This window comes from Geotrypetes seraphini, chromosome 3, assembly GCF_902459505.1.
Source record: "Geotrypetes seraphini chromosome 3, aGeoSer1.1, whole genome shotgun sequence".
NCBI classification, from domain to species: domain Eukaryota; kingdom Metazoa; phylum Chordata; class Amphibia; order Gymnophiona; family Dermophiidae; genus Geotrypetes; species Geotrypetes seraphini.
In genome coordinates, this window is record NC_047086.1 from 216701164 (window position 1) to 216725669 (window position 24506).

The following is a 24506-nucleotide window of genomic DNA, read 5'->3' on the forward strand; positions in this document are numbered from 1 at the left end:
AGAAGAAGTATATTTGCAGAAAAGAAGAGGTCCCAGGACAGAGTCCTGAGGTACACCAACTGATAGCAGGATGGCGGTGGAGAACGATCCATCAAAGCATATGTTAAAAGTGCAATGGCATAGATAAGAACACTATGAGATAACAGAGCCCTGAAACTCAAGTGAGGACAGCGTATCAATGAATAGATGGTGATCTACAGTGTCAAAAGCCACAAATAGATCAAGGAGAATGATGATGGAGTAAAGACCTTTGGATTTGGCCAGAAACAGATCATTCGAGACTTTAGCAAGGGCAGTTTCCATAGAATGAAGAGGGAAAAAGCCTGATTGAAGTGGGTTGAGGATAGCTCAAGAAGAAAGAAGTTTAAGACAACGGCGGTGAAAAGCACATTCAAGTAGCTTGGATAAGAAGGGGCGGAAGGAGACAGGGTGATAATTGGAAGGGCAGGTAGGTTCTAGTGAGGAATTTTTGAGGAGCAATGTAACTACGGCATGTTTGAAGGCATCAGACACAATTACAGTGGAGATTGATAGGCTGAGAATATGGCAGATAGAGGGGATGACAGTAGGAGAGATGGTGATAAGTAAATTGATGATAATGGGAGCAGACGAACAAGTAGTGAGTTTGGAGGAGGAAAGAAAATGTGTAATTTCCTCTTCAGTGATTTCAGAGAAGGAAGAAAAGGTGGCAGGGGTTAATGGAGAGTTGGAAGAGTGGACTGGAGGAGGGAGAGGTGGAAGTGATTTTGTTGAGAACTTGAGGTTAATCTTGTGAAACTTGTCATGGAAGTACTCAGCCATAGTCTGGGAAGAAAGCAAAGGAGGAGTTGGAAGTAAGGGCACTTTGAGTAGAGAGTTGAGTGTGGCAAAGAGTCGGCGAGGGTTAGAGCCAAGAGAATTAGTCAAATGGGTATAGTTGTCTTGTTTTGCAAGTGAAAGGGCAGACTGCAAAGAAGTCAGCAGGAATCTGAAATGCACATAGTCAACATTAAGATTTCAGCCAAAGACGTTCCATAAATCGGGCACAGGAACGTAAGTAGCGGATAGTAGAGGTCAGCCAGGGCTGGGGTTTGGCATGCCTTACAGAATGTGAAATGGGAGGAGTGAAGGTATCAAGAGCAGAGGAAAAAATGGTATTATAGGAAGAGTCTGCCTCACTGACAGACTTACAGAGCATAATGTTTGAGAGGAGGGGGGAGACAGTGGTGGAAAGATTGCAATGGTCAATAGCCTGCAGATTCTGGACCATTCTTCAAATTTCACTAGGCTCCTCATGTTATCATATGCATCATATGCATAAAATGCAACAAGGAAAAGATCACCCCTATGCTGACATAAGAATCATAGAAACTAGGGATGACACAATGGACCTCCCAGAAGATAAAACTGACTCAGTTTTGTTTTCTTGGAGGTCCATTGAATCATCCACATCACAACCTATTACAGAATGTAATTGCCATTTGCAAAGAGGCAAACCTTACCAGACAGCCCTTCTGTAATATCTCTTACAAAAATGTTAACATCAACAACCCAAGAACCAAACATGGCTGCATACCAGTGGTAACATCTTTTTCCTCAGAATGAGCTCCATTACTACTATCATTCTGTTGCATTTCATTCAACTAGTTTCTGAGTTGGTCACTTTAGGGCCCAACTCAATTTATCTATTAGTCTATGTGGAACCATGTCAAAGGCTTTGCTAAAATCTAAATACACCACATCTAGCAATCTCCCTTGATTCAGCTCTATGATCACCCTGTTAAAGAAATTAATTCGATTTTCCTAACAAGTCCTGCCTCTAGTGAAACCATACTGCCTCAGGTCCAGCGATCCATTAGATTCCAGAAACTTTACTGTTCTCTATTTTTAAAATGTTTTCATTGATTTACTTACCACACAAGTCAGACTTACCAGCCGGTAGGTCCCAACCCCGATTACTTCTGCTTTTGTGGAGGAATTATATCCACCTTTCTCTAGTTCTCTCAGACCACTCCTGACTGAGAGAAGCATTGAAAAGATCAGCCAATTGGAGCTGCCAGAACTTTTCTACTTTTCTAAGTTCCTTCAGTACCCTCGGAAATATGCCATGCAGCTCCGTCACTTTGTCATACTCATATCCTATCTCAGTCATCTTTTCTCCAAGTTGAGCAGCCCGAACATTCCTTCTTTTTTGTTATCATATTTATCGCCATTCTTGGAATCTTTTCTACCTGCACTGTATCCTTTTGGAGACAAGGCAAGAAGAACTAAAAGTCTTGAAAACAAAGCCATGAACAGAAAAAAGGGAGTCATGGACAATAAACTTATAGATTCAGCATATGTCCACCTTAAAGGAAAGTAAGATGGATGAACTGGATTTTGTAATGACTGGGTTTTATGCTTTCTCTAGCAGGGAGAGGCAAAACACCACAATGTGGTTCTGGTTGCTGGCCTTCGTGGGTTTCTACTTCCTGTTCCGCTGGTACTGGTACAGACAGATACTCCAGAACCTCACAGATAAATATGTGTTCATCACGGGCTGTGACTCGGGCTTTGGAAACCTGTTGGCTCGTCAGCTGGATGAACAGGGTCTGCGGGTGCTGGCGGCTTGTCTGACACAGAGAGGGACTGAGCAGCTGAAGGAAGCCACATCCCAGAGACTGCAAACAATAATCCTGGATGTCACTGACAGTGAGAATGTCGCTGCTGCAGCCAGTTGGGTGAAACAGCAAGTGGGAGACAGAGGTATGTTAAACTTTTTGGTTATACTGCCCACTGTGACAGCTGTGCAATGGATCCTAAAGATAATTTGGGCAATATTCAGCCTGTGTCAGCCACTGCTAGCATTTTATATCCAAATTCCATACTGGAACATACCAGCACTGAATATTCAGGAATAGTGCGAGACAATCTGACCAGATATTCAGGGGCATGGATAGTTAACCACCACTGAATATCTGAGCAAGACACAGTCCTTCCTAATTAACTCACACAGAATATTGACCCTATAGTTAAACTGTAAAGAATCACTTGGCCTTCTACAAAGTCTTTACTGGTTCATAGTAGAACCACCCAATCCTTATACAAAGTCCTTCTAATTTTATGGATATTTTAAGTACACATTCCTTCTAATAATAACGTGCTTGTAGGTTTCACTCCTCCTCCATGGCAATCTAGTGGATTTGTTTATGTCTATACCACCTATATACTAGGCAGATCACAATAAAACATCCAGATACAACTTTACACATACACAACAATAAAATTCAACAGGAGCAGGAAGTGACATCAGAGGGACAGCCAAGGCCGATGCAGGCAGCAGGTTAAGAACATAAGAACTGCCATCTCCGGATCAGACCCATGGTCCATCGAGTCCGGCGGTCCGCACACGCGGAGGTCCAGTCAGGTATACACCTGATGTAGTTTTAGTCACCCATATCCCTCTATGCCTCTCGTAAGGAGATGTGCATCTAATTTGCCTTTGAATCCTAGCACAGTGGATTCCTTAATAACCTCCTTTGGAAGAGCATCCCAGGCATCCACCACTCGCTGCGTGAAGCAGAACTTCCTGACATTTGTCCTGGACTTGTCCCCCCTTAGCTTCAAACCATGTCCTCTTGTCCGTGTCACGTTGGACAATGTAAATAATTTATTTTCCTGCTCTATTTTATCGATGCCTTTCAGTATTTTGAACGTCTCGATCATGTCCCCTCGCAGCCTCCTCTTCTCAAGGGAGAACAGTCCCAGTTTCTTGAGTCGTTCCTCATATTCCAAGTTCTCCATACCTCTTATTAGCTTCGTTGCTCGTCTCTGCATCCTCTCCAGCAGTTTTATATCCTTCTTTAGGTTGGGAGACCAATGTTGGACACAGTATGCCAAGTGTGGTCTGACCATTGCTCTATAAAGCGGCATTATGACTTTCTTCGATCTACTCGTGATTCCTTTCTTTATCATGCCTAACATTCTGTTTGCTTTCTTTGCCGCTGCCGCGCATTGTGCTGATGGCTTCAGGGTCCTATCAGTACACCCAGGTTGGAGATGTTGCTTGTGCCAGCGAAGAGTTAAATAAGTACGGGGGAAGGAAAGGTACACACATGGCAAGGGGGGCAGGGAAGGAACAGAGAGCAGGGGAGAGGGCGAGGGTGCCATGTCCCTGGGCATCTTCTACCCTCGTTATGCCACTGGTAGTGGTATATAAGTATTAGCACTTTAAAAGAAATCCTGCTAGGCACCAGCGGCCAACGAAGCTGCTGTAGTGTTGGAGTGATATGCATGCACCTAGAGGTTCCCAGGTACAATAGTAGTCCGTCTTACTGAGCCCTAAGCTCTGAACTACAGTCCTAAGATTATAAGCCTGTCACCATTAGTTTCAGTTTACTCAATACAAGGAGCTGATAGGACAGGTGATACGTTCTTAATTCTAACTGTTCTTGAGTAAGACCCCTTTTTACCTGGCTGCTGAGATAGGGCCACACAAAGTATTTTTCCTATAATAGGGCTGTGAGCCGGGACCCGCGTCAAGCTGGCAAGCCGTCGCAAGCACTCTCCACACAGTCTCCCTCTCTGTGAAATGAAGCAGGCCACTCCAGTACTTATGGAAAACAAGCTCTAACTTTTACTTCTTCCAATGGGAGCAAGAGACACACTTAAACGATACAGTTCTAACAAAAACAGGTACTATGTACATTCTTTATCCTGACTCATTTTAAAAGGAAAAATCGGGGGTCACGTGATGCAGCCTACCTGATAGGACGCGTGCTGGCGGAGCTCCCTCAGATCCCCCGCTAAATCGGCGATTATATCCTGCTTTCCTCCCCACCGAGCGGCTGCCCTGCCGAGTAAAAGTGAGTCTTGCGTTCCGCTTCGGCTGCGGCGTTTTAATCGGGTCCCACTGCTTGGAATGCCTGTGAAACAGGCTCGGGCAGCTAAAGAAAGGCCGGCCCTGACCCCGACCAAGATGGCGACGGAGACCGCCACTTTCACGGTCCCCACAGGGGACTGGGTGCAGGAGATCACGCGGTCAGTGTCGGCTGCGCTGGCGGACCGTCTTAATAAGCTACAATCGGGAATGGAGGAGATGCATGAAAAATTTGATTCTCATGCGCGCCGAATTGCCGACATGGAGCAGCGGATTTCTGGGCAGGAAGATGTCTGTAGTGGCCTGGATGCCCGAGTGATCACGCTGCAAAAGGAAACAGAGGCCCTGAAAGTACAGCTGGACGAGCAGGAGAACAGGAGCCGTCGGAACAATCTTAGGCTGGTGGGGCTTCCAGAGGCGGTCGCGGATGCGGAGTTGTATCACATTTTCTCCAACTGGCTGCCAGAACAGCTGCAGCTGCAAGAGTCTGGTATGGCCTTCGCTTGTGAGCGTGCCCACCAGATTGGGTCCATGCAGCAAGCGGAGAACAGGAGACCACGCACCGCCATTGCCCGCTATGTCAACTGGCGTGAGAAGGAGTCCATTCTACAGGCATATCGCAGGGCAGGACCTCTGGAATACAAGGGAGTGAAGATTCTTCTCTTCAATGATTACTCTGTCAGAGTGGCGGCGCAGCGCAAGTTGATGTCACCTTTCTGCTCGGTGCTGCATTCCAAAGGCATCCAGTTCGCCCTCGCTTTTCCTGCTAAGCTGCGAGTTTGGAGGGATGGCAAATCATTCACCTTGCAAGACGCAGATGAGGCCCGCCGCTTTGTGGACAAACTTTGAGGCTGCTGGTTTTCTCCAGGCACAACTGGTCACGTGGACCGGGCTGACTATTGCAGGACCTGTAGCATTCCCTACTGACAGGGAAGACTCCAGAGTGTACTCCTGACAGGACACTGGGATTCCCGGACTGGAGTCTTTGTGCTCTCTTCCAGGGCCCAGTAAGGACCTTTCTGATTCTGCAGGACTCTTGTGACTCAGTTTTGTCTTTCTATGTCCACCCGTTTGGTGGGGCACAGTGTTATCGTTGCTGAGTTCTTTTTTTCTCTTTTTGGATGTGGAGGGGAGATGGGGGGGGCTCCCTGGCGAGCGGGGTGGGAGGTGTGTCTTTGGGTGGTGCGGGGCTGGGGAAGGGAGCTACCGCTGAGGAAGGTCTTGGGTTGGGGGGGGAGTGTGTGTGGGGCTTTTGGGGTTGTATGGCTGGGTGTGCATGGGTAGGGTGGTTGTTTGTATGGATGTGGATGTATGGTATGACTGATCCTAGATGGGGGAGTGGCACCTATCTTTTCTCTACCCAGGGACTTAGCTGGGAGGTCCCGCTGGGGTGGTTGAACTTCTATAATGGTCAATTCTCTGAGTGTTGGCCTTTTGACACTGGCTGATTTAAAGGTGGTTACTCTTAACGTTGCTGGCCTTCGGTCACCTATAAAGAGATCGAGAGCACTGGCCTCCTTACGGAAAATGAGTGCTGATGTAGCCTATCTCCAGGAGACTCACATGTCACAATTGGAACATTCTAAATTACGTAGAAGCTGGGTGGGTGAGGTATACTCCTCCTCCTTTGGGGTAGGCGGCGAGGGGTGGCGATCCTTCTTAGCAAACAGTTACCTTTTCAGTTTCACAAGCTGGTTCAAGACCGCGAGGGGAGATTTGTTATGGTATTGGGGGAGCTTTGGGGTAAGAAGCTGATGCTCTGCAATATCTATGCTCCGAACGTATACACTCACAGCTTCTTCTCTACTCTCCTCTTTAAACTGTCAGAATATACCGAATACCATCTTATCTTGGGCGGGGACTTTAATATCACTGCTGATCCGAGCTTCGACTGTAAGCCACCCCGAGTGTCGCCTCGTGATCAGGCCGCAAGAGGGATTAACTTCCTACTTAGCCACTTAGACATCGTGGATATATGGCGCACCTTACACCCTTCTGATAGGGACTTCACTTTCTTTTTGCACGTTCATAACACATACGCGCGCCTAGATTATCTTCTCCTAGATCACCGACTGTTTCCCGCGGCAATTCGAGCAGACATCTTGGAGAGCACCGTTTCTGATCACACTCCAGTGGTGGTGACCCTCTCTTTTTCATCTGAGATTCGGGGAAAGTCCTGGAAGCTGTCTCCTCAATTGTATACGGATAAGGCATTCCGGGAATATCTTAGAGCGCGATGGGTGGATTATCAAATGACTAATCAGAATGATGATGTGAGCCCCAGTACGTACTGGTATGCCTCTAAAGTGGTGATGAGAGGGCACGTTATAGCATACACGGCTTATAAGAGGAAAGAGCGGGATGGGAAGATATTGCAACTTACGAGTGACATGCGTATTCTCAGGCAGCGCCATATTCAGTCGATGTCTGACTCTGACAAACGAGAACTTCAGTCTCTGAAGGAACAGATAGAGGGGCTGCTTAATGATCGTATGCGGACTTCTTTGTACTTTCACAGATATCAACTGTATCGCTGGGGGAGCAAAGCGGGGAAACTTTTAGCTAATTTGGTGCGACCACCAAAAAAAAGGCAAGTTATTACATCCATTAAGGATGCCCGGGGTACTGAATACACTACAGCTCAGCAGATAGAAGAACAATTTGTCTCTTTCTACTCGAAGCTGTACGAAGCTCGTCCTTTGGACCGAGAGGCCTTGCTGTCCTTTTTCTCTGATCTTCAGATTCCGGGGCTTGAGGACTCACAGCTCCAAGCCTTAAACGCTCCGCTTACAAGGGAGGAAATTTTGCGGGGTATCCGCTCCCTTACCTTGGCGAAGGCGCCGGGCCCTGACGGTTTAGGCCCGGAATATTATAGGATTCTTCAGGATTTGGTGGCTGAGCCTTTGTGCGCCCTGTATAATGGAGTGGCAGCGGGCGAGACCAAGTTTCCCGATAACCTTGCCCATGTGGTTTTACTGCCGAAACCGGGCAAGGACCATGCATTGGTGAGTTCGTATCGGCCCATCTCGCTCTTAGACCAGGACATAAAGCTGTTGGCTGCTACCCTAGCGCATAGGCTGAATTCTGTTTTACCAGACCTTATTCACCATGATCAGGTGGGTTTTGTTCCCGGCCGATATGCTTCCATGAATTTGATGAAAGTGCTGGGAGCCATTCGGATCCATGCGGGATGCGGGGGCCACTCAGCTATCGCGGGATTGGACATGGAAAAGGCGTTTGACAGCATCTCCTGGGAATATCTTTTCTGGACTTTGGAGCGATACGGATTTCAAGGCTCCTTTCTGGCTTGGGTGAAGGCGTTGTATGTGGACCCGCAGGCATGCTTATTAATCAATGGCAGTTTGACGGCCCGTTTTGGCCTTCAACGAGGCACTCGGCAGGGCTGTCCCCTGTCGCCTTTACTATTTTTGTTGGCCATGGAACCATTAGCCATCAAAATTAGAGGGTGTAATCATTTCCGGGGGGTGAGAGTAGGGGGCCACGAGTGCAAAATCAGCTTGTTTGCGGATGATATCCTTTTGTATTTAGATCAGGCTTCCATTCATCTGGATACAGCTCTTGCGATGGTGAGAGCCTTTGGGTTGCTTTCTGGCCTTCAGGTGAACTGCTCTAAGTCGGAACTTTTACTGCTGTCTGGGGGCCCGCCGGAGCCATGGCACGCACTCTTGGCTATTCCGCCCACGACGGTGCCTATGAGGTATCTGGGTGTCTTCTTAAGCACACAGCCTTCCGTCCTCTATGCGGAAAATGTTCTGCGTCCGCTGGAAGAGATTAACAAGCTATGTCAGCGTTGGAAGGATTTGCCGTTGGGTCTGATGGGCCGGATAGCGCTAGTTAAAATGGTCATGCTTCCGAAACTGTTATACCCTTTACAGACCATCCCGATCTGGTTGCGTCGCAAAGAGGAACTTAAGTTCAAATCGATTATCTCTAAGTTTATCTGGCGCTCCAAGGCTCCGCGAATTAGTATGGCGAAATTGATGTTGGATAAGTCTGATGGTGGGCTGAATGTCCCCGACATTCGTCTCTACAATGTGGCCGCGCTTCTGCGCTGGATACATGAGGGATACTCGGGATGCGAACGATATTCTCCGCAGGGATGGGTGGAGGGTTGGACTCATCCTTTTCAATTCATGAACATGCTCCACTCCCAATCCGATCCCTCTCACCGGTACAGAGTTCAGATGCAATTCATGTGGCCTTTACAGCAGGCCTGGCGATGGTGGAGGCGCCAACAGGGGCTTAGCCCCGCGGTGTCTCCCTTTCTTCGTTTCTTGGGAAATTCCAACTTTCAACCGGGCTGGGGAAATTCTGCATTTCGGGGTTGGGCATCTCGGGGCTGTACGGTCATGGCGCAGCTGCTTGAGTTGGATTCCCGGACTTTTCCCTCTTTCTCCCAGGTTCAGCGAACATGGGACCTCCCCAATCATTTTCTGTTTTCCTACTTTCAGGTCCGCCATTATTGGGAGGCAGAAAGGAACCGATGCCCCAGAGCATGGTTGCTCGGGAGGCTAGACACTCAATTTCTCTCCACCCCGGCCTCTATGAATAAGCTTTCACATTGGTATAAAATATTGAAGATATCGAGTCCCACTGACGCTATATCCAGAGTAAGAGAGGTTTGGCAGGGTGATCTGGGTGTATATATTGAGGAGCATCAGTTTCAGGAGTGTTTTGCCACCCTTTTTGCATTCACTAAATCTGTCGAATACCAGGACACTCAATTTAAGATCCTGCACCGATATTACTTAACTCGACAGCGGGGAGCCAGCTTGGGACTCTGGGAAGATGCCTCTTGTGTTAAATGCAAATGCCAGTCAGATACGTACCTCCACTCTTTTCTGGAATGCTCTAAACTTACCCTCTGGAGGGAGATGCTGGCTGTGTTGGAGGCTATCCTTCAACGGTCGGTGGAATGGGACTATGGGGTTTTACTTCTAGGGTTGCAGGAGCCGCTTATTGAACAGGGTTTGTCTGTCCCCCAACGGCGCTTCCTTTATAATGTATTCCTAGTGATTAAGAAAGCAATTCTCTCCAGTTGGATTTCTGAGGCCCCCCCTCCCATTGCACTATGGCATGCCAAATTGCGGGACATGGCCACTTTTGAACGCCAATGGTATGCGGGATCTTCCAACTGTGATAAAAGATATTATGTGGCATTGTGGGACAGCTTGTTGCGCTCGATCTCTGCTCCGGAGCCAGTACCTGGTGACAACTAATTTTGAGCTTCTGGCCCCGAGGTGTAGACCCCCTTTTGGGGGTTCTCGGGAGTCCTCTGCCTACCTGGGTGACCTTTTCTCTATTTCTCCTTCTATTTTCCGTCTGTAGGCCTATTTCTTTTTCTATACTCATTGACAGCTCTTCTATCTAGGACTGGGGGGGGGAGGGGGGCGGTTTGCTTGTTTGTGTGTGTGTGGGGGGGGGTTAGTGTGAAAGGGAGATGTGCCTGTTGTGGTCATGTGTGTGCTTGGTGTGCATGGGCTTTGAGTCGGGCTTGAGGAATGTCTATTTAGATATTTTGGGGGGTAAGTAACAAAAGGTGAAGTTGGCACTGCCTTATGGCGGGGAATTTCCTTGTATTTTTGTTCACGGATCCCTCTCAACACCCTGATGTCTCTGGTTTGGCTTGCTTTTACCAGCTGTTTTTATATCCCTTATGTTATTTGCATGCAGATTATGGTATTGTTGCCGCCTGAATGTATGTGCTGCTTCACTGCTAATAAACATATATTTAAAAAAAAAAAAAAAAGGAAAAATCTCCTAACGAAAAGATCCTCTGTTTTGGCTGGATGATGATCTGTTGGGGGAGATCTGCCCAAAGACAATTCTCCCACCCAAAGCATGAGCTTAAGAGCCCCTCTGATGATGTCATTCATTTTTTTCCTTGACTCCACCACCTTTGGCAGCCCTAAGCCTAGGAACAAAACTCTACAAATTATGGTCAGGGGAGACTCATGCACTGACTAAATAATCCTAGCTCCTTGGAGCATGAAATCTGGCTACACTTGTATACGTAATGTTGAATCAAATACAGCTCCCAAACTCTTCACACATTTTTTCACCAAAAGCTGGGCACCCAAATCCCCAACTTCCTTGGATAATTCCCAGTCTATATATCTACCCATCAACATAAGTTCTGTTTTCTCCACATTCAGTACCAACTGATTATTCCCCATCCACCTCTCAAACTTCTCCAAACACAGCTCAGGCTGTTGGACACACTGACCCTATTGACCTTGCAGAGGGATAAAGCCCTGCAAATCATTCACATAAAGCCGATATGCCACCATCAAATTCCTGAGGCCCAGATTCTCATTGAGACTCTAAATCAGGGGTATCCAACCTTTTGGCTTCCCTGGGCCGCATTGGCCCCAAAAAATGTTTCTGGGGCCCCACAAATGCGTAAACGCTGCAGCAAGACAGAGGAGGGAGCCGGCAAGACGGTAAACACCCGGGGGCAACAGAAGAAAACACTGCATCGCCCTCGACCGGGGCCGCACAAAATACTTCACGGGGCCGCAGGTTGGACACCCCTGCTCTAAATGTTAGATGGCAGTAGGCGTCCTACTGCCGCCTAACTTAATTGCTCTAATTGGTGTTAAATGACACAGTAGTTGACCGCATAGTTTATAACCAACTAGCTGATCACCCGGTGTTGCCCAAATATAAATTCTCTTGAGCATTAACATCACACAAATTTTCAGTTTTCACTTTCCGTTTAGGCTTCACCACACCACACCACAGCTGCACTTCCTTACATAATGTTAAATGACTATGTGGTACCTCTCCTCCTCTCTGCCCACACCCCCGCCTCTTCCCATTCGTTCCCTCCACTTACTGCCCCCCCTCCCTTCCCCCATACCTCTAGTTGAAGTTGTTTGCGGCGTTGTCAGGATATAAATTCCCTTGGGTTTTAACATCACACAAATTTTCAGTTTCTATTTAGGCTTCAGCACACCATACCACACCACAGCTGTACTTCCTTATATACTGTTGACTGTGACATCATTCTGACTGTTGTCACCACCTATGCTTTGGCCGAGCGGTTTTAGGTAGCCAGGCAGCAATATACGCTCAACTACTGGCTTGAGCCCCTTTGAAGTAGGGAAACCTTTCAAGTAGGACACCCCTAGGTTACCACCTAGCACAGCCCGTGTGTGTTCCTTTATAGCGAATCCATGAGTCAGAATGGCTTCAGTGGAAATTATAAGCTTTATTAGGCCACTGGCCTCAGCAACACAAAGTAATCCCGGTTCCACCGGTGGCATGAACTTTACAAACTATCAATGACTTCTTCAAACCAAAACATAATTCAGTCTGCTCTGGGCTTTATCAAATACAGTAGTACCTTGGATTACGAGTATAATCCATTCCAGAAGCATGCTCGTTTATCAAAGCGAGTTTCCCCATAGGAAATAATGGAAACTCGCTTTGATGCGTTCCCCCCCCCCCGAGAACCGGCATTGCTCCCCTCGAAGGCAACCCCCCCTGCGATCCGGCAACCCCCCTGCCTCGAACCGGCACCCCCCCTGCCACGATCCGACCCCCCCCCCCCGCCACGATTGGGCACCCCCCCGACACGATCCGACCCCCCCCCCCCGACATGATTGGGCACCCCCCCCGACACAATTGGGCACCCCCCCGCCACTTCTTACCCTCATCTGGGAACTCTAGAAGATCGGACTCCTTGTCTGCTGGGCCTTGAGCATCTGAGCATGTTCAAGGCCTGCGAGTTCACGTTCACGTTCAGAACGTGAACTCGCAGGCCTTGAGCATGCTCAGATGCTCAAGGCCCAGCAGACGAGGGCCGATCTTCAAGAGTGCCCAGATGAGGGTAAGAAGCGGCGGGGGGGTGCCCAATTGTGTCTGGGGGGGGTCGGATCATGGAGGGGGTGCCCAATCGTGTCGGGGGGGTCGGATCGTGTCGGGGGGGTGCTCAATCGTGTCGGGGGGGTGTCGGATCGTGGCGGGGTGGTGCCGGTTCGAGGCAGGGGGGTGCCGGATTACCGGGGGGGGGGGGGTGCTCGTAAATCGAGCCATGCTCGGTTTCCGAGGCACCGATTTTACAAATGTTTTGCTCGTCTTGCAAAACACTCGCAAACCGGTGCACTCGTAAACCGAGGTACCACTGTACAACACAGTCCTAGCATTTCTCTTCACCAGAGTCTTATAATTAGGTAGGCTATCTGCCATCAAAGTCCAAGGTTCTTTCAGCCTTAATAAAGTCCTGCTGAAAATGGCTAGATAGAAACTATTCTTTAAGCTTGAGCTGTAGTTACCAAACAGACAAACAGAGCAGTCTTCTAGTCAGAGATTTTTCTAACTTTTAATGCAGGCAGGGCTAATTGTCTTTCACAGGTTGCTATAGTAATTAGCTAACAGCTGTAAGCATGCACGGAGGTTTGGTAACATGAAACCAGAGCAATTCCAGACTGTCTTTCTGCACAGTGTTTGTCTTAGCTAAATTAAGGTCCGTACAGAAAACATATAGGCTCCTATGCTTTACCCAGCCATGTAATCAGGAAACAAACCTGGCAGCTTCCAATAGTATAACTCCTGCCATAACAGCAAGGTAAAAGAACATTTCCCTTTGGACTCACAGTTCTTATGCAATCTCTATTTGTTCAGGCTTTGTTTCAAACGGAACATTACTTTCTTCAATCACCATGGGCTCAGGCATACAGGATTCTAAAGGAGAGTTCCCAACCTGTTCCTCCTTCATATCCCAATCAGACTCAGCAAGCTGCCCTGGCTGTTTCCAGGCAAACACAGCCTCATGCTGGGCTCCCTGCCTCTGCACTGCTCCTGCCTCCAGGGCTCTCCTGGTTCCTTCCTCCTCGTCTCCCCTAGCTCTCTACAGAGCCTCGCTTTAAACTAAGGGAAGAAACCACTCCCCCCTCTGACTGGGTGGGGGGAAAGGCTTTGCTTCCCTCTACTTGTAACATTTCTCTCAGGGAAAACTGCTTCCATGCCTTCTGCTTCCCAGGCACTGGATAATGAGAGAGCAGAGATTTCTGCTTTTGCCTAGACACTAACTTAGGTAAGGCAAAGCTTTCTTGTTCTGTCTCCATGTCTTCCTCACTGCTTACAGGGTAGTCAGCTGAATTACTCTCTTGGGCACTGACCTGATCAGCCCTTTTGCACCGGGGTTTGTACATCTTTCTATATTTCTTTGTGACTAACCTTGAGGATCCAGCTGGTTTGTCACACTGTATGACATTCCCCAAGCGTCACACAATTGGTCCATCTATATATTTAAAATCTGATTTATCTGTGTGTGTGATTCCCTTCCCACCCCCTCAGTATTTTTTCCCAGATAGTAACCCAGATATATACCAAGTTTGGTTGAAATCTGTCTATATGTTTCAGAGTTATGCTGGAACATACATACTTAATGTCACACCCGCGTTCCTGAGATGCACAGCGAGCCCATGGGATCGTGACAAACTTCTGGCCCAGCGTGCCCCTTACAACCAAGGGACCCTTCAGGACTTATCTGGCTGGCTAACAGCCTAACAGGGTCATGCAAGTAACGAGTCTTAGTCAGAAATGGCAAAAACAATAGCTTTATTTCAGCCACTGGCCAAATAAACCATAATACAGGTTTCAGCTTTACAATATAAAAAAAACCCCACTCATTCCATGAAATCATATAGTTCTTATACAGAAAAAAAAACAAAATCAAAGTTTCTACGCTTGTCAGTAATGGTTTTAAACACAGTCCCCTGCTTCTGGACTTTAACAGTACATTCATAACACAGTCCTCTTCACCAGAGCAGTTAATTATATATTTTAGGCTTGCAAAGTTCACTCAGCTGTGTATTCAAAATGAGCACTGCCAGTCCTTGGCCAAATAATGAAGAGAGAAAAACCTCACAGCAAACTGGGTAGCATGCAGGTACAACACATGGCTTCACTTCAGCATAACCTTTCCTTACATAAGCTGTTTCTTTATAAGCAGAACTTGTTCTCAGAAACACAGGCACTGGTAAGGAAAAAACTTATTACAGCCCAGCATGTAGAGAAGTTTGATTCAGAGCTAACGTTCTGGTTACGTGCAGAGATTCTAAGGACGTTTCCTTCTGAAACGTTGTTGTAGCAACTACACACAGCTGTGAGAGAGGAACGTGATTGCCTAGCCTGGCTGCTAGCAGGGAAAAGCATATAAATGTTTGTTTGAATCAAAATCAATGTACCGATCCATTTGCAACCCCTTTGCGACCAGATTTCCCTCTGGCCCGATTCACTAACCTCTCCTGCGATCCGCTTCTAATCCGTGCATGCAAATGAGGGGAAACGCATGCAAAGTAGAAAGGGACACGATTCACCAAACATATTTTTGAAACCGAATGGGTTGGCTAATCAACCCAAGAAGCGACTGCTGGGGACCAGTCGAAAACGTCTTTCCGACTCTCCAGCTCCATTGAAGCCCTGCTCTCTGCTGCCTTGAATCTCTCCTGCCTGTCGCCCCGATGCTCTTCCCCAGATCTCTCCTGCCTGCTCTGCCCCGAATCGCTGCCCTGCAGTTTTCTCCTGTCTGCCACCCCGAATCTCTCTTGCCCTTCCCCCACACTGTGAGCCCATGGTTTTAACTCACGGGTTTAAAGCGGGTTAAAACCACGGGCTCACTGGGCTAAAAAAAAGTTAAAAAGTTAAAATAAAAAAAAGTCACGGATCAGACTATCTACAGATGGTCTGCACATGCACAGGATCGCACACTAGCGATCCGTGTCGAAAAATGAGGGCATTCCTCCGATTGCCCTCATTTGAATTTTTTTCAATATGTGAATTCGTCAGGCTTGCTGGGATCGGCCACAGATCACCCCCAGAAGACAGGTTAGTGAATCTAGCCCAAAGTCCAGAGTTCTAGGAGAGGAAACTAAATTTTCCTCAAAGAAAAAACACAGCTTATCTTGCAGCTCACTGTCTGCAGACAGAAAACAAAACACATACGTTTCAATGCACTTCCATGTCCACAGGAAAAGTTTCAGCTCCTACCAGACTCTCCTGAATATCCATCGCTTCTCCTTGGTCCTGCTCACAAATTCCAGAGGGAGAATACATCTCCTCTGCCTCTGCCATACCAATCTGTTTCTCCAGCCTCCTCTGTCTGGTCAGAGAGAATCTCACTCTCTTCCTGGCTCTCATCAGTTCCAGCTGTAGTCCTTCCCTGCCTCTCTCCCCTTGTTACTCTGGACTGCCTCACTTTAAGCTGTGGAGAGACATACCCCCTGAGCCTGGATGGGGGAAGGGCTCTCCACACACTAGCTTGGTCCGTTTGTCTACTTACAGGTTTCTTTCCAGCCCTGGCTCTTACAGGGACAGGCTACTGGAAAGGTAGTAATCTCCTGGCAGCATCAGGGATAGGTTTAAACTGGATAAAGCTTTTCTGCCTGTCCTTTTCCTGCCATTCCTCATCTGATACAATCTCTCTGTCTAAGTAGTAGTCAGCTAATTCTGCAGTCTGGGTTTCTACTTGATCAGGTCTCCTGCATTGAGGTGTAGTGAATTTTCTCCCCCATCTTTGAGACAAAACCAATACACACATACATCCGATTTCATATAGATAGATCAGGGGTGCCCAATACGTCGATCGGGAAAGCAATGCGAGTCAATCGCGGAGCCCATCCCGGGTTCCGTGATAGACTCGTGTTGCCGTCCCAATCGACCGGCCGATCAGCCTTCCTCTCCCCGAGGTTCCCCACCGGTCAACACTTCACGCACACTTATTCTCGCTGCGCCCTTCCTTGCCTGACTGCCAGAACCTGTCTTCCCTCTCTCGCTTTCTCCCATAGACACTCTTTGATAAACTGGGGGATGAGGTCACTTCCTTCGGGAGAAGGCGGGAGTGAGATCTAGGGAAGTCAGGACCCTGGAGAGCTGAGTGCCAGCTGCCCCTGGCGGAATCGACAGAGCCGCCAGACTGGAGAAAGGCGGTCGGGAGCAGGAGGTGCTCTGCCCAAAAATGCCAGAGCTGCTGCTGCTATGACGTCTTGAGCCTGAAAGTGGGAAGTTGAGGTGGTTCCTATGAGGGGGAGGCTATGCATTCTTGTAAGTGCCGTGCTGAAAGGATACTGGAATGGCTCTCATGAAAGGATTTATAGACTGGCTTTTTTCTTTTCCTCGGCCCTGGGCGTCCGGAGATTTGGGCCTGCAGAAGCCTCATGCTGACCAGTATTCCTCTCCCCGACGTCAATTCTGACATCGGAGAGGAATTTCTGGGCCAGCCAATCGCTGCCTGACTGGCCCGGAACTTCCTCTCCGACATCAGAATTGAAGGGGAGCGGAATGCTGGTCAGCGCAAGGCTTCTGCAGGGAGAGCTGTTCCCCGGTGGCGACCGCCAAACCTAGTGGCTTGGGGGAGGGAAGAGAGACAGAAAGAAGGGAAACAGAAAGAAAAAGGGAACAGGGAGGCAGAAAGAAAGTGGGCATGGAGAGAGAGAGAAAGAAAGTACAGGAGGCATGGAGAAAGAAAGAAAAAGTTGGGGGAGAGAATGAGGTCTGGAAGAGAGAAAGCATATAGGACGCTGAAAGAAGGGAAGAAATATTGGATGGGCTGAAGTCAGAAGATGTCAGAAGAAGAAGTGCAGCCAGAGTGAAGCGAGAAGAAGTCAGAAGAAGAAAGTGTAACCAGAGACTCATGAAATCACCAAACATCAAAAGTAGGAAAAATGATTTTATTTTCAATTTAGTGATCAAAATGTGTCAGTTTTGAGAATTTATATCTGCTGTCTATATTTTACACTATGGCTCCCTTTTACTAAACCGCAATAGCGGTTTTTAGCACAGGGAGCCTATGAGCGTCGAGAGCAACATGGGGCATTCAGGGCAACTCCCTTCGCTAAAAACTGCTATGTGGTTTAGTAAAAAGGGAAGGGGTATATTTGTCTATTTTTGTATGGTTGTTATTGAGGTGACATTGCATAGAGTCATCTGCCTTGACCTCTTTGAAAAAAAAATCCGGAATATGAATGATAATTAACATTTTCTCTGCCTTTCAGTGTGCTTTGTGTTTTTTTTTTATTTTATTTTATTGTTGGTAGATCATTTTGACTTGGTCATTTTAAAAGTAGCTCACAAGCCCAAAAAGTGTGGGCACCCCTGAGATAGATTAAAAAGTAATTACCCAAAAAAGGTGCTGCTATGCAGCCTCCAGGACCAGTGCCTAGGTCCCTGGAGGCTAGCGACATATAGTGATGCCAAAGCCTGGAAGTGGGCATGGTTAGGGGTAGGCTGTGAAATCCTGGCCTGCATTTCCGGTGCCTAGGGTCCCATCAAACCGCAATTCTGGAAACAGCGCTCGCTGGTGATTGACATGCTGCAAGCACCCATTATGTAGACACCTGCTGCGGCGTGCACTGCTTACAGAATCAGCCCCTTCCTCATATAAATATTAAACAAAAGAGCTAACAGTGCTAAAACGTGTGACCACAAATATGTTAGCTTCTATGCCTCCTCCTGACAAAATCAGACTACCCTTCCCCATCCTGCCTTACCAAGTTTCCAGGGAAATACTTTTAAAACCAAAAGGAGGAAATATTTTTTTCACTCAGAGAATAGTTAAGCTCTGGAACACATTTGCCAGAGGTTGTGGTATGAGTGGATAGCGTAGCTGGTTTTAAGAAGGGTTTGGACAATTTTCTGGAGATAAAGTTCATAGTCTGTTATTAAGGAAGACATGGGGAAGCCACTACTTGCCCTGGATAGGTAGCATGGAATGTTGCTACTCTTTGGGTTATGGCCAGATACTAGGGACTTGGATTGGCCACTGTTGAGAACAAGCTACAGGGCTTGATGGACCGTTGGTCTGACCCAGTAAGGCTATTCTTATGTTCCTATTTTCTTACAATCCAAGTACATTTAATAATGATAAAAATAAAATTAAAATGTCAAATCAAAATTTAAAGGACTCAAGAATATTGTCTGGGGAAGAACTACAAATGTAATAGAAAGGGGGGAAGGGGAAACACAGTTGGGAATTTTCCTTTTTGCATGATTCCAGCAGCGTTGTCAATAGGAGCAGGTTTAGAAGGCGTCTGAGAAAAGGAAAGTTTTTAAATCTGCTTTAAATCTATCAGTAGATGCTACTGATCGGAGCGATAGAGGTAATGAATTCCATAGCTTTGGTCCGTTAACAGAGATAATTGCATCTCTGATGTGCTCATGAACGATTTCCCTGTAAGATGGAACTAGAAGTTGTTTATTTGCTGGTCTTATATTTCTGGCAGATACATATAGGCTTAGCAAACGCGCAAGATAAGGCGGCTCTTCTGTGGCTAAGACCTTAAAATGTTATTAAGAGAATTTTATATATAATACATTGTCTAACAGGGAGCCAATGAGCTGCTTTCAAAAATGGAGCGATATGATCAAATTTATGTAAATTGTGAATTAATCTAATAGCCGAATTCTTTATAACCTGGAGTCTATACTATATATATATCTTTCTGACACAGACTGGCATATATAAAATTACAGTAGTAATCAAGTTGTTGGATCACTAGTGAATGTACTAAAATGTTCAATGCTTGTGGGAACAGTAATGAGCGGATCGATCTGATCAAATGCATGATCATATTCCTAACCCACTATCTAATCCTGTCCAACCTACAGGAGCCAGCAACTATTGATTACTACTACTAGTTTTTTGTATAACACTACTAGACATATGCAGTGCTGTACATATTAGATGTAGGAACTTTATCTGTCTAAATTTGTTTCTTGTACCTGGGGCAATGGATGATTTAAGTGACTTTGCCTACTGCTGCCTCCACCACTGCCTGCATTTCTGTGTAGGTAAAGCTGTTGGGTCTCATGTGGGTACTGGGACCTGTGTGGCTCTGACTGGAGAACAACACAGACAAGGGAGGAAGTAGTAGGTAAGGAACGCTGCTTCACTGCACGACAATGTACAACGGATGGAGAGGATAAACAGACTGTTCTTCCTCTTCATATTGCCAGGAAAAAACCCTGCCTAGTGTACTGCAAAATTAACCCATCTGAAAGGGTGAGGTACCTCTTAAACATTTTCTGGTCGATATTACGAATATAAGAATTGCCATACTGAGACAGACCAAAGGTCCACCAAGCCAAGTATCCTGTTTCCAACAGTGGCCAAACCAGGTCCCAAGTACCTGGCTAGATCCCAAGTAGTAAATCATTTTATGCAGCTTATCCTAGGAATAAGCAGTGGATTTCCCCAAGCCATCTCAATAATGGCCTATGGACTTCTCTTTTAGGAAATTACCAAATGTTTTTAAAACCCCGCTAAGCTAACTGATTTCATCACATTCTCCAGCAACAAATTCCAGAGCTTAATTACACATTGTGTGAAGAAATATTTTCTCTGGTTTGTTTAAAATCTACTACTTAGTAGCTTCATCACATGCCCCTAGTCCTAGTATTTTTAGAAAGAGTGAACAAGCGATTTACATTTACCCTTTCCACTCCACTCATTATTTTATAGACCTCTATCATATCACCCCTGAGCCGTCTCTTCTCCAAACTGAAGAATCCTAGCCACTTTAGCCTTTCCCATAGGAAAGTCATCCTATCCTTTTTATCATTTTTGTTGTTCTTCTCTGTACCTTTTCTAATTCCTCTATATCTTTTTTGAGATATGGTGACCAGAACTGCACACGCGATTCTGCAGCAGAAATGCTCCTTACCTGTATCCACCTCCCTTACTTGTTTTCATCTCTAGTCAGACTGCTGCAGGCAGAAATAGCCTTGTATATTCACTGTCAAGGAAAAATGCTTGAGTACCTGATTAAATTCATGTAAACCATTCTGAGCTCCCTGGGGAGAACGGTATAGAAAATTGAACAAATAAATAAAAATAGCACTAGCGCTGAATAAATAGATCCTTGACAACTAGGAGGCATAAGATAATGGAAGTTAATGATTCCCTTCTGAAGGATACAGAGGCATCCATCTGCAGACCAGACATGATGTCATGGGAGATGTGTTGTATGCCTGGTGCCAGAATTCAAGATGCAACTGAGAGCTTACCAAGACCCATCAAGCCTAATGACTATTGTCCGATACAGCTCTTCCATGTTGGCACTAATGATGCTGCTAGGTGCCCCTCTGATCATATCAAAAGTGACTTTGTGGCTCTGAGAGAGAAGGTGAAGCAGACAGGTGAGTAGAAAGTGTTCTTGTCGATACTCCCTGTCGAAAGTAAAGGCCAAGGCATAGAAGCTCACATCCTGGATTTGAACATCTGGCTGTATGAATGTTGTCGATGAAAGCATTTTGACTCCCTAGACCATGGGATGATTTTCCAAGGGCTGCTGAGCAGAGATGGTATGTATCTATCAAAGAAAGGAAGAAGTGTCTTTAGCAGCAGACTGGCTAACCTATTGAAGAGGGCTTTAAGCTAGAATTGTTGGAGCAGGGTGATCAAAGCTCCCAGGTAAGTATAATCCTTCAGGGAAGTGAATCACTAAATACCTCTACACAAAAGAGAAAAAGGGGCAATGTCTGGAAAGCTGTATATACCAATACTCAAAGTATGGGAACAAGGTTCTGGATCTATTGGCTGTGATAGAAAAGGCTGAGTTGGATTTAGTGGTGATCATGGAGACATGGTTCATGGAGAACCATGATTGAGATATAGCTATACTGGGCTATAATCTGTTCAGGAAAGACAGGGTAGGCTGAAAAGGAGGGTGCGTGGTATTATACTGTATGTTAAAGATAATTTTGATGCTACACAATTGCAAGATCTATAGGTTATGAAAACTGCACTAGGTGTCAATCTAGAAAGGGGGAAAGGAAAATGTATTTACAATGATGTGATATATAGGCCTCCTTCACAGACAGAAGAAGTGGGTTGAGGTCTAATTTTCTATAATGTAGACACATTTTTTGACAGTGGTGAGGGTGTTGCCTAATGCAGCCATTATAGGTAGCATGATCGTTATGTCGTATGCATAGGTGAAATGTTTTTTTTCATGCAAAATCTAGGTTGTATCCCAAGGATTGCTTTAGAAGGTTGAACACTGATGGTGAAAGTGGCAATCCTTAGTGGATCCCGCTGGGAGGAGATATTAGAAAGTTCATCATCCATATGTACAGCATAATGCCGAGTGTTCAGGAAGCCTTGGAATCAGGAGGGAACTGGCCCCTGAATATGAAATCACTGAAGATCTCAGACATTTGATCAAAGCCTACTAGGTCAAATGCACTGCTTAGGTTGAATTGGATTATAATTGCGCTGTGACCCTTGTTTAGTAGTTCTGTGCCGTATGTTACTAGTGCTGCGACTACCATCTTGATGCTGTAATGTTTCCTGAATCCCAGTTGTGAAGGGTGAAAGAAATTGAAGCATTGTAAGTAGCATTCAAGTTGTTCTGTGCCATATCCTTCCATCATTTTGATAAATAGGGGTATGCAATCTACCGGCTGATAATTGGTCACATCAGAAAGGCTGTTTTGGGTTCTGATGTGGGCGTTAAGATAATTCCTCCTCTTCATATGGGGAAAAGGCCAGTTTTTAGGTGATAGTTGGGTTATTTTTCCTATGGTTGTTGGGGGTGGCTGCTTTGATAAGGTAAAGTGGACAGGTGGTGAGGCCTCACCAATGACTTATATAGGGGCACTAACACCTCACTTTTTCTGCTGGTGATTCCTCTCTCTATGCAGCCCAGCATCCTTCTGCTTATAGCCACCGTTTTGTCACATTATTTTGCACCTTTGAAATCCTCAGACACTATCACACCATTGTCCCTCTCCCTGTCCGTGCATATCAGCTTCTCATCCCCAAGCATATACAACTCCTTTGGATTTTTACCAAGAACATCACTCTGAACTTCTTCACATTAAATTTTAAATGCCAAACATTAGAACATTCTTCCAACATTCGCAGATCTCTTCTTGTGTTTTCTATTCTCTCCGGCATATCTACTCTTTTGTGAATCTTTGTGTCATCTGCAAAAAGACACACGTTTCCTTCTAATGCTTCTGAAATATCACTCACAAATATATTGAACAGAATGGGCCCCAATACCAATTCCTGAGGCATTCCTCACTTAGGAAATCTCTGATTGGCTGAGGCGCCTCAGGCCTCTCCCAAGGGAGGAGCCAATGGTGCCTGAGCCAATAAGGGCCTTAGAAGCTGCTCTGTGCATCACATGATACACCAGGGCCTGGCCTAAGGCCTCAGAATCGTTACGGGAGGCATTGGAGCAGGAGAGATTGAGCACCCCTCCTGATCCATTAAAAATACCAGGAGGAGGGGAACGGGAAGGGGGCATCCAGTGGGTGGCAGGAGGGAGTCGGCAGGAGGGGTGGAGGGGAGAGTTGGGAGGCATTTGAGCAAGAAAGATTGAGCACCCTTCCTGCTCTGTTAAAGGTACTGGGGGCAGGGGGAGGACAGAGGATGGGGAGGGTGCATCCCTTGGGTGGCAGGAGGGAGTTGGCATCCCTCCTGCCATAGGCTGCGATGGCAGCGGGCATTGGCATGCTGGGGGCATTGGCATGTAGGTTAAAACCACAGGCTGGAATGTGGTTTTTACAGAATATATAAAAAAGGAAGAATTCCTTTTTTATATATTCTGCAAAACGCATTGCCAGCCCATGGTTTTAAAGGGTAGAAAGAGGGCAGGAGAGTCGGTAAGGAAGTGAAACAACTGGTCCTCATCAGTCGCTTCACTTCTGATCAGCCAGCCCAATTGATGTTCCTTCTTGAGTTTAGTGAATCGTGTCCTTCCTACTTTGCATGCTGTTTCCCTTCATTTGCATGCACGGATCGGGTCGGAAGTTGATCGGCCAGGAGGTTAGTGAATCAGGTCGGAGGAAAATCGGGATGCAAAGTAGTCAGGACACGATCGGTGTCCTTAGTTAATCTAGCCCTAAGTTTCTAGGCACTTGTCTTGTTTGCCTATCTCTTTATCCTGTTTATTGTACCCCATTCCCCCTAATTCCACATCATTTTGGCTCCTCTGCACTATTTTCTGTTTTTCAGGGCTTTGGGGTCTGGTGAACAATGCTGGGATCGGTTCCCCTGTAGCCCCCAATGGATGGCTGACGAAGAATGACTTCTGCAAGATACTGAACGTGAACCTGGTGGGAATGATCGATGTGACCCTCAGTCTGCTCCCTCTAATCAGAAAATCCAAGGGCAGGATTGTCAATGTTTCCAGTATAGTAGGGAGGATAAGTATGACTGGAGGTGGATACAGCATTTCTAAATACGGAGTGGAGGCTTTCTCAGACAGTCTCAGGTGAAAAGAATGAAAGCATCTTTTATTTTTCATAGATGTTTAGAGGAATAGATTAAACCTTAAGGTGATAATTTCTTGTTATAGCAGCACCACTAGTAATTATATTCAGTGGATGTAAATCAATAAAAAGGGAAGCTGGAGAAAGGAGCTTCCTAAAGACTAGATTTACTAAAATATGCTATTCCGTAAATGAATAGCAACAAATATTAATGTACAGTGGGTCAACCAGAGTCTTAGGACTCCTTCCCAGTGCATTCTGGGATGCACTGGGAGAGGCCTAAGCCTCCGATTGGCCAGATACCTAAAGTCACTCCCATAAGCAGAATGCACAGCTGGAAAGGATGGGGGGAGGTGATTTGGTTGAGAATTCAAGGTGGATCTTGTGAATCTTATCATAGAAAAACTCTGCCATCATCTGG

General features: G+C 46.4%; 1 protein-coding gene across 5 annotated transcripts in view; it reads left to right on the forward strand.

The window, feature by feature from the left end:
* Positions 1 to 24506, forward strand: part of LOC117356901 (retinol dehydrogenase 7-like) — a 165573-nt gene that overhangs the window by 26344 nt on the left and 114723 nt on the right. For 3 of the 5 annotated variants that reach the window (XM_033936793.1, XM_033936794.1, XM_033936803.1), the window contains exons 3-4: positions 2390 to 2724; positions 23829 to 24087. In XM_033936793.1, the coding sequence (XP_033792684.1) occupies positions 2412 to 2724; positions 23829 to 24087 (572 nt within the window). In that variant the 5' untranslated portion in view covers positions 2390 to 2411. Of the gene's footprint in view, positions 1 to 2389; positions 2725 to 13782; positions 13899 to 23828; positions 24088 to 24506 lie in introns of those variants that run through there. The other 2 variants (XM_033936796.1, XM_033936795.1) reach the window with 2 other exon arrangements.